The sequence below is a fragment of the Necator americanus genome, chromosome IV (genome assembly GCF_031761385.1).
Source record: "Necator americanus strain Aroian chromosome IV, whole genome shotgun sequence".
Taxonomy (NCBI): domain Eukaryota; kingdom Metazoa; phylum Nematoda; class Chromadorea; order Rhabditida; family Ancylostomatidae; genus Necator; species Necator americanus.
The window spans coordinates 25,002,590-25,017,640 of record NC_087374.1 but is presented as its reverse complement, the minus strand read 5'-3'; the positions used below and the strand labels follow the sequence as shown (position 1 = coordinate 25,017,640).

General features: G+C 42.2%; 2 protein-coding genes across 3 annotated transcripts; both read left to right on the top strand.

Moving 5' to 3' along the window:
• Positions 1-1,086: 1,086 nt before the first annotated feature.
• RB195_002612 (uncharacterized protein) lies at positions 1,087-4,495 on the top strand (the record flags this gene model as incomplete). The annotated part of the gene is made up of 3 exons (XM_064199954.1): positions 1,087-1,202; positions 3,407-3,505; positions 4,450-4,495. 3 exons carry the CDS (start codon positions 1,087-1,089, stop codon positions 4,493-4,495), a joined length of 261 nt encoding a protein of 86 aa, XP_064055835.1.
• Positions 4,496-6,540: 2,045 nt separating this feature from the next.
• On the top strand, positions 6,541-14,316 carry RB195_002611 (uncharacterized protein; the record flags this gene model as incomplete). Of its 2 annotated transcripts, none has more annotated exons than XM_064199953.1 (17): positions 6,541-6,573; positions 6,810-6,926; positions 7,125-7,253; positions 7,649-7,786; positions 7,964-8,101; positions 8,155-8,276; positions 8,378-8,432; positions 8,515-8,652; positions 8,717-8,916; positions 8,985-9,144; positions 9,196-9,268; positions 9,327-9,418; positions 9,475-9,712; positions 10,562-10,650; positions 10,704-10,885; positions 13,911-14,055; positions 14,263-14,316. In XM_064199953.1, the coding sequence occupies 17 exons, from the start codon at positions 6,541-6,543 to the stop codon at positions 14,314-14,316; spliced, it is 2,103 nt and encodes a 700-aa protein (XP_064055833.1). The 2 variants fall into 2 exon arrangements, with proteins under 2 accessions (XP_064055833.1, XP_064055834.1); XM_064199952.1 differs by having other exon boundaries at positions 10,487-10,650.
• Between the last annotated feature and the right edge of the window lie 735 nt (positions 14,317-15,051).

Here is a 15,051-nt window from a genome sequence, read left to right as displayed (position 1 = left end):
GATGTGCGTAAATTCCCCATGAAAAGAAATCTTCTAGAGCACCTTCGAGGATCCCCAAATCCGCCTTCACAATCCTACGTCCCCATCGCTCGTCTGCGGTAGCTTGGTGACCTTGCACGGATTGACCACATATAAAGTGGATAGTGGCGTTGATCAATCCTTATTGGGATGCGTCTACACGTTCGACTTCAATTCAGAATCGTTGGAGACAAGTCCAGTTATCGACCCCGGAGGGATAAACCACTTGCTGAAGGACTTGTGGCGACTTGAGGTGTTGCGGTCGAAGTGGGACTCTCACTCAGCTCTGGTAGTGATGCAGAACGTAGGTCCGAATGCGCCACATCAAAACAACTGCTTACGCAATTGCACCGCAAGTCAAGTCGTTTTGACCCAAGTGTGGATAAGGAAAAATCCTTGAAAATGGTGTTTCTGGAATGTATTATATGAGTATTATAGCGAGCTTAATCATAATTTTGCACAGAGGAGACAGAGAAGAGCAAATACTCGGAAAGTGCTCATAGTCGGGACAAAACGAAGAAACGAATTAACGTTATCCTGTAACTCCCAAGCTTTTTTGTAGCCTAACTTATTTCTGGACAGAGGGACCTTCTGTATCTCTGACTTCCGGGAACTTACAGGAAGAAAAAGAGTTGGTAAGATTTCTAGACTTTCTGAAGGTGATATAAAGACAAACTCACTGCCTTTCTTTATTAGAACACCATACAAAATCCCATGTACTTCTATCTATCTATTATTCTTTGACTTATTCGGTCATTTGCGCTCACACCACTTTCTTTATATTTCCTTGTAACTGCGCAGTTTTCTGCGTCTCTGTGGTAGGAAGGACATCTATGGCGGTTGTCTGCGTCTTCATGAACGACTGGAGCGTGACCTCGCCGAGATATGTTCGCGTATCCGCCGGCATATCCACTGGGCACGTTATGTCTCGGAGGTATTCGCGGAGAATCCGCCGGGACCCTCTTTACCGTTCCCCTGAAGCACGGACAGTAGCGTAAGTGGCTGCGTTCGAAGCGGTGCGGTGGAGACAGCGGTTGGAATCTAAGGAGAAAATGGCGGACTGCAGAGATGGGTGGCGGCAGCGAGAATCCTTACACGATCCCAACCGCTACGCTCCGTCGCGCCGCTTCGAGAGCAGCCGCCCGCGCGACTGTCATTTTGACCCAACTATACATCTTACATGGGTTTCTATAGTAAGTTTCTTATATAGGTCAAGATACACGAACTGCTAACGGAAAGACAGGCAGCAACAACGACGATGAGTGAAGCAAACCATACGAAACAATATTATTTCCGTGAGAGCAATGGAGTCAAACTGCAAAAATATGACACTGAAATAACCTCCTTCAATTTCCCTACAAGGTTCGACAATACAACAATACAACATGTGAAACATGAAATGCATGGATTTGTCGACACCTACAATGATTGATTGGTTTGAATATCAGCGGATTCTATGGCAACATTCAAATCCAGTTTAGTGTGTATTCGGGACATGTTCTATATTGGTCACAACATTTGCACTATAATATTCAAAGTATTCATAAGTTTCCTCATACTGCAAAATAGAACTAGTTCTTTTTTGAGAGGGAGAGAGAGGAGAGAGAGAGAATTAAAGTCGACGATGTAATTAAAAAGCTGGAAGATCATTCATGAGGACTTTCGAATTAGTCATCGTAAAAGCAGCTTCAACCAATGAAAACATAGGTTTACGAAGAAATTGATCCCTAATAACAGCAGTTTTTGATGTTGTCAGAGCTCCCTGGATCGCTCTAGGCCAAAAGAAGAATCTAGAAATTGTAGCTTTTCCTGCAGCATAGAAGCAACGCATATATATTCTCTGTAGTATTTTAAATAAAACAAAATCACACCATTGACGCATCTTCGCGAGTTTTCGAATTTCTCGTTCCTCGTGTAATGTCCGTGAGTGCACAGTCGCCCCCCAGTACCATCACTCTGCCTTCTGCCAGGCTCACTGTTAGCGCAATTTTGATGTGGTTAATGATGTGGGGTTTCTACGCTTACTTTATATTTTCCACGCTTACTTTATATTTTCTTTCATTACTTGGTCAGCTCTGCTGAGGAAGCCTTCAGCATCATGGTACCAGTTACGTCGTGATGTTCTCGCTAATTTTCCTTTTTTCTAATGTGAACTTGAGCGGTTCAGTTCTTTGTCTTCCAAAACGCAGGGAAGTGCCTGAACGAACACATCACGTGCACCTCGACGTACCCGAAGGTTTCGTACGTCGGTAGTAACGTTGCATGGTCCCTGTCAACATAACTGCTGTAGTCGTTGTAAACGACATGAAGCACGGTGCAGTTGCATAAGCGGCTGCGATGGAGCATAGCGGTTGGGATCGAGGAGGGACCCTCGCTAGCAACATTTCGCTGCAGTTCGCGAAGGTCTCACCTCGATTCCAACCCGCTGTCTGCACCGCGCTGCTTCAAGCGCAGCTGCTTACGCAACTTTGATGAGCTTCACATCGTTTTCACCATCCCGTTTGTTCCCCCTTTTTTGCAACACAAAACACTAGATGTAGTAGTAGGACTACCTTCCAGAAGAAGGAAAATTGCACTTTCTTTCTGTCACAATAAAAAGAAAACAATTACTGCGTTGGCTTGTGTATCACACGTTCGTATGTTTGGACCGTTGTTTTTTTGGCTAATATTTCATATTCCAGCCCATGGAATCTCATGATATAAAGCTCTCGCAAGCGTTTTTTAATGTCTTTGAATGCCTTGTCAACGTATAGAAATTAACTTCACTTGGGAAAAGTATGTAGGGACGTTTGAAGAAAATGACGTTGGCGAGAATTCTTCAAACAATTAAAGATTTAAAAGTCCTAAGGTTTTAACATTACTAACGAAGTGTAGACCAACTAGAGTAGAACTAAGCTGATGTAAGACTGAAAAAACTTTTCTCACCTCAGAAAGTGAACAAACAGCCTATGGGTTCTTCTGTCGAGTGTCAAGCTCATTTTTGTTATCAGAACTAAGCTTCAAATGAAGAAAATTAGGCGCGAACGAGTCTGCATTGAACCCCAATTTGGGCATTCCTTAGAAAGAAATGCAGAGCAGCCATCGTTTTCGTAGTCACCATCTCACACAATCTAAGTATTCAAATTTTGTGCAAATTTTCCTTCTAGCTTCTAAGGAAGCAAGAATCATGCGATTCGGCACGCATTTCATCTTTTCTCTCAACAATTTCATCCTTCGGCTTTTCTTCACAGACGTCCCGTCCGGCTTTAGTGTAGGGTTAAAGTGTTTTTAGGCGATTCCGAGAGACACGGTTTATCAGAAACAGGAACTGAAGAGAGGCTTCTCTTTCTCCTACTGTCTCTAATTATTTCTTGTGGTTTATCTCCGCTCACTTTTTCTTCTATGACAGATCGCTTGAACTATTACGTCAACTGAAAGATATCTCGTACGAATTCGAATCGCTGTCATTTTCTAACGAAGGGTATTATCACAGCGCTAGTCGGACGTCGTAGGTTTTTTTAAAGATCTGCTTTTCTAATTTTCTTTTCTAATTTTCTAATTTCTAAAGGTGACTCTACATAGTGTACACATATTACTCGAAGATTGTTTCTTGTGAACGCATATTTCTTTCCTTCTTTCTTCTGGAATAATTTCTGTTTCTTCAAATGACGAGAAAACTCAAAAGCTAATAAGCTCTCGCAATCGCCTAAAAACACTTTTCGAGCAATTGTAGCAAATTCAAGCTGAAAACACTAGGTTTCGACAAATTCGACAACCACGATTTCACCTTGTGAGCTATCTCACTGCATATCACGCACTGGATAATTCCTTTTTGTTTTTTTTTCCTTTGATATCTAAAACTTTCGAATTCGGGAGAAATTCCAGTGGACCTTTCAAGTTTACTGGAATGTTTCCGGAATGACAAAGAATATTCCACGAAGGAGATGTATGAAAAGCTTATTTGTCATCATTAACGCCTTTTAGTTTTCAAATGTTCTCGTTTTTTTAAGGAAAAAAATAGGTTGAACTGTGATTTGGGGAATGATAGGTTAGCATAGTTTACAAATCTGATATTGTTGAATGTACTCGAGTATGAGGTATCATTTCTCGAGGTCATCTACGATGTTGAAGTCTAAATCCTTTTCATCCACATTGGTTCTTTTTGAGAGATTTTCATCAACACCGGAGAAGATCTCCATACTACGTCGCTTTCTGAAAAGCGAATCCAAAAATCTTCGCGCGGTTTCACTTCTGATCACCTCCGGAATAAACCTAGTTTTGAGCTCCGTTTGTTCTTTATTCATTCAGTCTCGAAATCATGCAAATTGAGAAAATTTAACAGCCAAACAGAACAGGAACCAGTTTGCTGAAAGTGATTTTCGGTTGTCGGTCTACTCGTTATAGATCCAGTACTCAACTCCTACATTTCATAGACTTATGCATTGTGTTTAGGACCGAGTTGAATGACTCTTTGATCAGTCCACAGATCAATCGGTAGCAGGTCAGTCTAACGTGTAAGTTACTTGAACTCGTTTATTTTTCAAATGCACTCAATTAGTGCAGTATACGAAATCTCTGAATCGTATACTGAATTCGGGCTTAAGATCCTGGTTATTCGAAAAATCCATTATCGTATTCAAAGCAAGAATTTCAGCAGCAGATTACTTTTTGATTTCGAACTTCATACCCATATGGTAATTGTCCCTACAGGGCTCATAATATCAAAGGGCATTCCATCATGTTCTGCTGTAAAGACTGTTATATTTCCTTTATTGCACCCTTTTCGGTTGCTATCTAATACTTCTCTAAAAAGGAATAAGGAAGAATGTTGGAGAGACTTGTTATAGAAATGTATCCGATTTCGTTGCTGTGCTTGAACTATGACTTTTTGAAGATGTTTTTCTTGTTATTTGTATGCATTTTGTATCCGTTGTTTATGCATTTTAGCATGCACGCTGCGGTACAATTATAGAATAATGCCGTAACCCTCTTTAACATTTTACTTTCCTAGTCTCCAAATAAGTTTCGAAGAACACTAGGAGCCATGTTGTTTAACGTTTTTGTTCACAAATTATAGTAGTATCAAACGACATGAAGCACGGTGCATTTGCTTAAAGGCATCACCTCACGAGTCTGAGGTGGTACGAATTTCCGGTAGAGTATTCGTATACGGGATTGTAGATTATTGAGAGAAGGGTGATTCCGTCCATTTCTTCCTAATTGCCGTGAAAAGTGGCCCGGAAGATACGGCTTCAGGCGTTCTGGCGCACTATTTTCTGCAGGGAGTTCGACTGGAGCGCGCCAGAATTGTGCGGCGCCACATCTTCCGAGCCGTTTTTTTACGGCAATTAGGAAGAAATGGACGAAATCACCCTCCTCTCCATAATCTACTTTCCCTTATAAGAATACTCCACCTGAAATCTGCACCACCTCAGATTCGTGGGGTGATGCCTTTAAGCGGCTCCTCTCGAAGCGGCGTGGTGGCATGTAACGGTTAGTATCGCGAGAGGACCCTATATCACCATCGCTGCATTTCGCGATGTCCCCACGTCGACTCCAAATGTCTCCACCATGCCGCTTCGAGTGCAGCCGCTTACGCAACTATACCGCTTTATATCGTTTTGACTGACTATGTTTCCATCGCACTCCGATTTTCGACACAATTTTCGCTCTAGGAACTATTCGCTCACATCCATTGTAGAGATAACTAAGAGATATTAACTTCAGATTATCAGTTAATAGCTGCTTGAGAATACCACTTCTCGAATGGCTCTGAATAGTCGGATATCTTAGAAGTTCTTCTTCAAATATTTGCAGATTTGACAGTATCATCAAAGAAAGTACGCTAGATATGATTACTAGCACTTTGTGCTGGAGGACTGTGATGCGTATGCGATTATGAGTCGTCGGACAGGAGTGTGCGTCAGGTAGAGAAAGCGTGTTAGTGGCAGTGACGTTCCATTGTCGCTCAGTGCAACACAAATACCCTCACCTACTTAACGGCATCACCCCACGAATCTGAGGTGGTGCAGATTTCAGGTGGAGTATTCGTATACGGGATGGAGAGGGAGGTGACTCCGTCCATTTCTTGCTAATTGCCGTAAAAAACGGCTCGGAAGATGCGGCGTCGCACAAGACTGGCGCGCTCCAATCGAACCTCTTGTACAAAATGGTGCGCCAAACCGAATGAAGCCGTATCTTCCGGGCCGTTTTTTACGGCAATTAGGAAGAAGTAGACGGAATCACCCCCTCTCCGTAGTCTCCCATCCTGTATACTGTATACTCCACCTGAAATCTGCACCACCTCAGATTCGTGGGGTGATGCCTTTAAGTTCACTTTCCCATATTTGTCGCGTTCATGATGCGAAATTTTCATACGGCCACAACGAACCGACCGCAACGAATGAAAATAGTGGTTGTTCGTTCATTCACCATTTACAAGACTTACCCCGGTCCAAATCACCTACGACTTATTCAACAACTGAGCTATTGTTTACGCATTACGCATTCCTCTTATAGGTTGTGGTTGTGCGCAACTGTAACATGGAAAATTCTGGTGTTTGCACAAGCAAAAAGGTAGGTTTTGCTTAATTTTGTTGCATTATGTCTACTAGCTACACAATCATCCCATACTAAACTAAAAATTTGTCACTTCTATTCTCAAGTTCAATTTTCGGGTAAAATGTAGTTGGGGATCCACTCTCAGTGGCGTCCTTATTTCTAGAAGTAAATAACTAAATCCGCGCCCCTCCCCCTCCCCCTCACAACTACATTTTCCCCCAAATTTTCATACCATTGAATATGTGTTCCAGAGACATCCAAGACGTCGAGTTGCGGATAATATCAGCAGGTCACCAGCGTCTTCATCAGGCAATCCAAATGCAGATTCTCCAGCGACAAAGCTTTTAGCTGCATTGAGTAGAGCTCAGGTATTTCGGCAAACGTTGCTCCTTTACAACCATACTACGAGATATGCAGCTCCATGCTTCAACCAAGTTCAAATATATTCCGCTTCTCTCGAGTGGATCAATTTGAAAAAAAAAACAAAAAAGCTCCATTTCGAATATTGGTGAAGTTTCATTGGATGTCGTTTTCCGTCAAATATTTAATTATCATTAACATTTTAGGGAAAATCTGCTCCGGATACACTGTTATGTCCGACAAAGCATGGTGCCCATGGTCCGAGACCAAAAATAGACCCAATCATTTCGAAATTAAAGCCGGAATCTAAAAGAAAAGGAGGTCTACAGAATCAAGTGAGTTTCAGTACATTTTTTCATATACGCCTGAAATATTCGGCTTAGCCGCTAAAACACTTGTTTAAAATAAAAAAAGAAAGCGATATGCGTTAGCTTTTTTGTACTCTCAACAGCTACTTAACATTTCTTTCGGTTCTTATTGCTACTACTGCAATCTCTGTCACATCGGCAAGTTTCCGATAGGCATGTAATGTTCATTGATCTCGGTGGTTAGGATTACAACGCGTCCCGTTCGCCAATGACAACCAGTTTCCTTTCGCTGCCTATGGCGCTTTGAGATTGTATCAATATGGTTCCTGCTGAAAAACTTGGGTATTTTGTTTAATAATCGATGTAATTTGCAGCAATTACGATTTCTTCATGTTAGATATGCGATGTCTTATTTTTTCAAGAATGTCCCCTTGTTAATAACCCACGCGGATGAGGGCATGAGCAGTGTAGGGTCACGAATGAGCCGAAATCAAGGAACCACTGAGGAAGTGGGTCCATCTACTTCTACCCCAAGGAGATTACGTGAAAGCAGTCATACTGTGAGTTTTTTTTTCCAATGGTATGATGTGTTAACTCTTCCGCATCCAAAGCATTAACATGTGTGAGAATAAATATGCCTTTTAAGGTAACAATTTTCAATTTACTTCGTTTTTTCGCTTTATTTTATAGGTGTTTTTTTTCTTTTCTTATAATTAGAAGATTGGTATCCTTTGCAGCAAGTTAATCCTGTTGTTGAATCGTATTCACTATGGTCGGTCAGTCCAACGAAGAGCACCCAGAATGCGCCTCGAATACCACATGAGGTTCTGCAGGATCTAACGTTCCGCTTTCTGGCAAATATTCCTGATGAGGAGGTGCGAGTAGGTCTCTTTTGGCAATATTCGGTATGTGTTCTACTTATCTTCAGAAATCAGACAAAGTTCGCATGTGTTTCCAAGTTGAACTGGCTCACTGGTTCTATGTTGATTTCTACTGCAAACAAGAGGCTCGAAAAGACTGTGCTCAGATGGGCATGAGGGAATTTGCTAGGTATTTTTCTTATTTTTTCATTCATTTTACAAATTCTTGTGTAAGGTATTGTAATTGCTGCGAACTGCTTTAACCAAATTTTCAAAGTTAACTCGCTTTAGGCAAATTTTTAAACACTGTGATGAGCTTGCACCGTATGCTGCACATGTTGACCAAGTAAGAACTCTGTTCTCAATAAATTGCTTTTAGTTTCTTTTCTATTCTTTTGTAATCGGAGTCAGATTGTCCTTAAATATAGGTGATCGACGAGTGGCGGTGGTATAAGTCAACCGTTCCCACGTACGGAGCAATCCTTCTCGACGAATCTCTAAACCACGTACTACTTGTGCAAGGTTTCTACGCAAGCAAAAACAGTTGGGGTTTCCCCAAAGGAAAGGTGCGACAGTCTTACGGTTACAATGTCCTCATTTGAATACTTCAATCATTCCTAGCTTTGATAGGTTAACGAAGGAGAGGAACCACGGAGCTGCGCTATACGTGAAGTGTTCGAAGAAACGGGTTTTAATTTTGGTGACCATCGCCCTCGCGGCGGTGAAAAGAAACTTCAAAAGTTCGTAAATGAAACAATGGTTCGGTTGTACATTGTTACTGATGTTCCTACGGATTTCCCTTTTGCCCCACAGACGAGAAATGAAATCAGGTAAAGGAATTTTTTTTTCACTTCCGTACGTTTATCAATATAATGTATGATTTTCATTTTCTACATAGGAAGATCCAATGGTTCAATGTTTGGGACCTTCCAACTGATCGCAGTGATCAGTTCCATCGGCTGGGAATTCTTTCAAATCATAACTTTTATACTGTGATGCCGTTCGTGCAGGATCTTCAGAAATATATAGTAAAAGAGCAAGAACGACGAGCTGTTGCCGTATGTTTTCTGAAACCAGTTACTCCATTGGCGTTGTTTCGTTTCTTGCAGGTTGCTGAGCGTCAGAGACTTCGTGACTCTAAACCTTTGCCGTTATCCGCAGTGGGGGATTCGCATACAAAAGGTTATAAAGGATTCCTTTCGGTACTTTTCCTTGGTGTCTTCATACTTTTTCTGCACAGACATATCAGCAGTTATGGACGCTTTGCTCTCATCGTCGGTTTTCCCAAGTATGCAAGGGTCTGCTAATGCGTATAACACCAAACCTAATACGGTTAGTTTCATCACTTCAATTGATTCATTATTCAAAAAGAACATTTATCCTTTCAGGGTATGCAGCTCCCAGCAGTTCCGTCACTTGCAGAAGCCGTACCATCTGCCTCAACCAATGCTCCAAGTTTGGCATCGCAAATGGCTACTTTTAGCTCTCGCGAGTCGCTCCTTGATCGGACTAATTCGAGATTCGCATCCAGTTCTTCTGGTGTTGCTCAGAACTTGCCCTACACAAGTCATTTCCGCCCGCTTGATAACAGCCCTACACGAAAGAACGTTCTTAATGTGCTTGCCGGTAAGTTATGATTTTTTTAGAACTGGTAGAATCGTTTTGTATTTTCTGATAACACGTCTGACAATGTCCTACGATGCCTTAGAACATTGCTTGCCGCCTGGGACAAGTCCAGTGATCTTGGGGAACAGCATGGAAACAGGAACAATATAGGACTGGGAGTTATTATATATTTAGTGGTATTTGTTATCTTTTTTGAGGCATTGTCCAACGATACTGTTGGGCAATAAGCGTGCAAAAAATGTGAGATCCCACGCGGCTGATATGTAAAAAAAAAATTGCTAGATATTCAGTGTGCTAAAGTCAACGTTCGAGTAGTTTTCTAGGTTGCGACCTCTCCGTCATGGGTAGGAGCCAGAGCGTAGTTTGCAAATACTGCTGTCCGCGCGAAATCTGCAAAAATGTTCGTGTCCGTGTGTCCCATAGAATGGCTTGCAAGTCCTCTCGAAATCTTAGCACATATCTTGCCAAGACAATATCTTATCTAACTAGCTTTACTGGTTGCTTATTTAAGGCAACGTCCCGGACACTACACCTTATTTCGTGAGACACGCGAAATTCATTCTGTTGGTTGAGCCGCGCGTCTTCGCAGCGGTACTTATCACCAGTGTTTGAGCCCCAGTTTACTGGTGAAGGGAACTCAACCGTGAAAATTTCTCTATACACTATCTTTACGGTGTGCACCAACGTAATTTTCCTGTTGCCTAGTCTGAATGAGGTTCTGTCGAAAGTCCTATGATTGTTTATAAGAACTGTGAAATTGATCTGTTTATTTAGGATCCCTTTCTAAAGTTTCTCGTGGCTCAGCAGAAAAGGCTGCTCCTCAAATTGCTCATCCAATTGCGATTCCAGCACAACAGGGTACACCACCATTTGTGAATCACCCAGTCTATGAAGCTCCAAAAGAAAAATCGGCTAGGATCAGTCTCAGCGAGACATCGGTAAGGGTTTCCGTTCTTTTTTTCCTTTTTTCCTCTCTGCAGTGGATTTATAGGCCTTCACAGCTTTCAAATCTCCATCAACGAGTTCATCTGCCGACATAGCTGCTGGAAACACACAGAAAATAGAAATGGAGTTGCACAAATTGCTTTGTGGTTCATCAGACGTAAGTGATGCGACAGGTGGCGCTCATGCTGCAGAGGAAAAAACCCCCACTGCTTTTCTGGATAGCTTGAGGTGATTGTTTTATGGGTCTTAAAATTCATACATTCTGCACTCATCGGAGTGCATGACCTTTATAGTTATCATTATACTCAATTGTAAAGAAAGATTATGTGTCTGTTAGAAAGGATGGAGAATTCCAAAATATTCGAAACATTCTCAGGACTGGAACTCCTTAGATTTTCCGATTGTGTTTTGAATGTATTAGCGAAAGATTTTGGGCCTTCGTTAATAGGTGTTTTCCTCCCTCCTCCCACCTTTTTCTCTAGTGTCTCGCGACGATGTCATCTCCAAGCAGTGCTTTTCGGAAATGTTCTTACTTCTCAGACCTGCACTCCTCAGGAAGTATAGTACCTTTCACTGGCGCGATAACGTATTCTAGTAGGCCCTAGCGCGATTATTAGAGGTTCGTTGTTATTGGACGGTTTATAGTGCGGCATAGGTCATGTCAGTGCTTTTCAGCAAGACTTCTTTAAATGATAAAAGCGGCGGGTTGGTGCTTTTGCTAGCCTTTGGATAGGCCGTAAACGGGTCCTTAAACCTGAAAACGTATTCTGAATTGAAGTTGAATGCTTCGATTAACTCCAAACATTTCATCCTTATTGCTTCAACAATATCAGTCTTTGTTACACATGAGTGGTCAAAAAGTTGGCTCCATACCTTTATAAAGGGTCGAACCCTCACACTTCCTCGTCTCAAACTTCGTGTTATTTGATCACTAAATTGCAAGACGACTCACTGATTGAGGGTGAACATCTCCTTCATATCCACATATTGTGTTTGGAAGAATTCCGCGGATGGTCGCCTTGTAAACTCAGGGTGTCCACCCTCTGTGATCTGCGCTGACGATGATAGCTTTCGAGCTTTGTTTTGTAAAAACCGCTGCTCTAGTCGAAAACAAAGATTTTTTGTGATATTGTTCAAAGATTTCAAGAACCCATGCTAGCAAGCAGGGTTTCGAGAAGGATTCAGCACGATTGACCACATTCACACTGTTTCGAAACTCATCGAGGTATCACGAGAGTACAAGATGCCGTCTCTTGTCTCACCTTTATCAACTTAAAGAAGGCCTTCGACTCAGTTGAGACGTAAGCGGTCGTGGAAGCCCTGGACAACCAAGGCGTCCCTACTCAGTACATAAAGGTACTTCGAGAGTTGTACAGTAACTTCACGACCGGAATTTCGCCATTCTACAAGAACATCATCATTGACGTGAAGAGGGGGTCCGACAGGGTGATACAATTTCACCCAAAATATTCACAGCCACCCTCGAGAACGCAATGCGAAACTTGGAATGGGACGACATGGGAGTGAAGGTTGATGGTCGGCAGCTACACCATTTGCGCTTTGCTGATGACATCGTACTGATAACACCTAGCATCAGCCAAGCGGAACGAATGCTGACCGAATTCGACGAAACATGTGGATGCATCGGTCTTTAGCTGAATCTACAAAAGACGATGTTCATGCGGAACGGATGGGTCTCGGATGCCCCATTCACGCTCAACGGAACGAACATATCCGAATGCACCAGCTACGTTTATCTGGGTCGGGAACTGAACTACCTGACCCCTGAGCTGGGCAGGAGGTGACGACCGGCTTGGGGAGCGTACAAGAGCATCGAGGATGTAGTGAAGAAGACCAGGAACACCCGGCTCCGTGCTCACCTCTTCAACACCACCGTACTTCCTGCTTTGACCTATGCTTCGGAAACCTGGGCATTTCGCAAGCAGGAAGAAAACGCGGTGAGCGTCATTGAACGCGCAATTGAGAGAGTGATGTTAGGAGTATCCCGTTTCACGCAAGTGAGGGACGGGATTCGAAGTCCTCTCCCACGTCAGCGATCGAAGATTAGAGACGCCGCCGCGTTTGCCAAGGAAAGTAAAATAAGGTGGGCCGGACACGTGATGCGCTTTAACGACAACCGTTGGACCAGAGCCGTGAGCGACTGGGTTCCCCGCGATATTAAGCGCACTACAGGAAGACCGCCGACCCGATGGTCAGATTTCTTCACGAAGTCCTTCAAAGAAAAATATGATGCTCTTCGTGTCCCACGAAAGGAGGAACCACTGGGCTACTCTGGCACGCGATCGGGACAAATGGAAGAATTACTGGCGCCCGCTCGACCAGTTCGAAGATCAACGGGAGTCAAGGTGATCAAGGTGATTGTTCAAAGATGGATCACTTATGTACACGATGTATTAGCAAGGAGTACTAAACAAGGACTACAGGACTAAACAATGTTTTCCTGGATTTGTAGTGATATTTTCTTGTCTACTTTAGATCTAGTTGTAATTAGTTTGCAGATTTGTTTCATATGCCGAATTATAAACGATGCTTTTAGAGGTTGGACTGAGATTAAGCTGGAATTTTTTAATTTAAAGCTTAGCTATAAGGATGATGTAGTTTGCAGTACTGAGAACTCTGCTAAAACTCGTAAAATATCTTCATTAAGAAACAGACAGACTTAGGACTTTCCTAGGACTAAGTTGTACTGCTTTCCAATTTATAGTTGCAAAGCTCAGAAGTCGGAAAGAAGTTGAAGTTTCCGGAAAGCAGTTCTAAAGCCGGATAGTTCTCATGAGATGTCATGCAACTTATGAGATTCCATTTAAAAATACTTTCCTCGACTACCCTCTTATCTAGAATTCTACATGGGGTTGAAAGTGCACGTAGCACTGTCAGGCTTAAATTTGAATTTTTTTTGTGTCGGATGCGTCGAGGATTTCAGAAATTCTTACGCAAGAACCACATATTAAAAACGTATTTAAAAAAAAAACTTGGTTTATCATGAAAGAAAAGCTGGAAGTAAACGAGTTCCTCAGGAATGAAAAAACCTGATGTTGTTTTTGAAGACGAGACTTCATTAGCTTTCAATTCATTTTTGATTGCCCGAGCTATATGTTATATCTGAATTTGCACAACATGAATACGACTGCGTTTTTTTTCCTCTAAATATATACAGGACAGAACGAGCCCTGTGCAGTGGAAACGCTCTTGAGCGCCTGCGTTTTCATTCGTTCTATTATACCTCTTTTAGTCCTGCCACGGATATGGGGTCAGAGTATGGCTACTTTTCGGGTTTACCCTGCGATGTGAATCACACTGGAGTAGGGTACGTGCTTCCATATTCACGGGCGGATGGATTCATTGTACAACTTTGCGATGCTTGGAAGGATTTTAAGGTATGCTTCGGTATTTTCTTCTGAGGACCCGGTCAGTTCTATCTTGTAGTTTAATCTATCTGCTGTAGCTAAGTGAAAAGATCCATCCCTTACGGAGCCTCATTATGTAGATAGTTTCTCTTGCTCCTGATGATATGTGGATGTGCTCTTCCTAGTTTTCACGTGGTTTCATTGATTGAAATCTGTTCCCAATTATGATCACTTCAGCTCGACAGAACTGCGATATTTGCTGGACTTCCTGGCTTTGAAACAGCACGCTAGAAGCTTGTTCCTGATCTTTTTGTTTTGTCAAATATGCGTTATACATTTTTTTTATAACGGTCGCTTTGTGATAGCTACCCTAGTCGTACAATACTCGTACAGTGTTCAGTTCTAAAATTTTCTTTTTCAAGAATGCTTACTAGTGAACTAGGGGCTATGTGTTTGTACATATTATTCATTATTTTAGTTTCATTTAGAATGTAATATATTGTCAGAGGTTGTGTGCATTGAATCTGACTAAATGTGAGTAGAAGTAGAAAATATTGCTGTTTTGAATTCTGATGCCTAAGAATGGGCATGGACGCACTACAATTCATGGTTTCCAAAACAATTCCAATTTCCCGTAACAGATCCATTCACAGTACAAACACTGTTTGAGACACCAAGACCATTGCAGAATCACAGAAAATTTCTCAAGATGAACGAACAAGAAGATGGAGTAGTTGGAGGCGATTCTGATTAATCTCTTGCGCCTTTCAGTCGTTATATTAGAAAGTTTTGTCGAATCACCGATAATACAATCTCTACATATGTAAACACATTCATACATGCATGCGTGCATACATCCTGTACCAACACAGTCCAGTTTTCTCAAATGAATATAAAAATGGAGTCAATCATGGCACAGCAGAAGCTGGGAGTATATCCCATGAGTGGACATTCGCAGAGGCAGGTCCTCCTCACTTTAACCTCTTACATCCTGCCACCTGCAAGGTTACCAGACAGACGATAGAT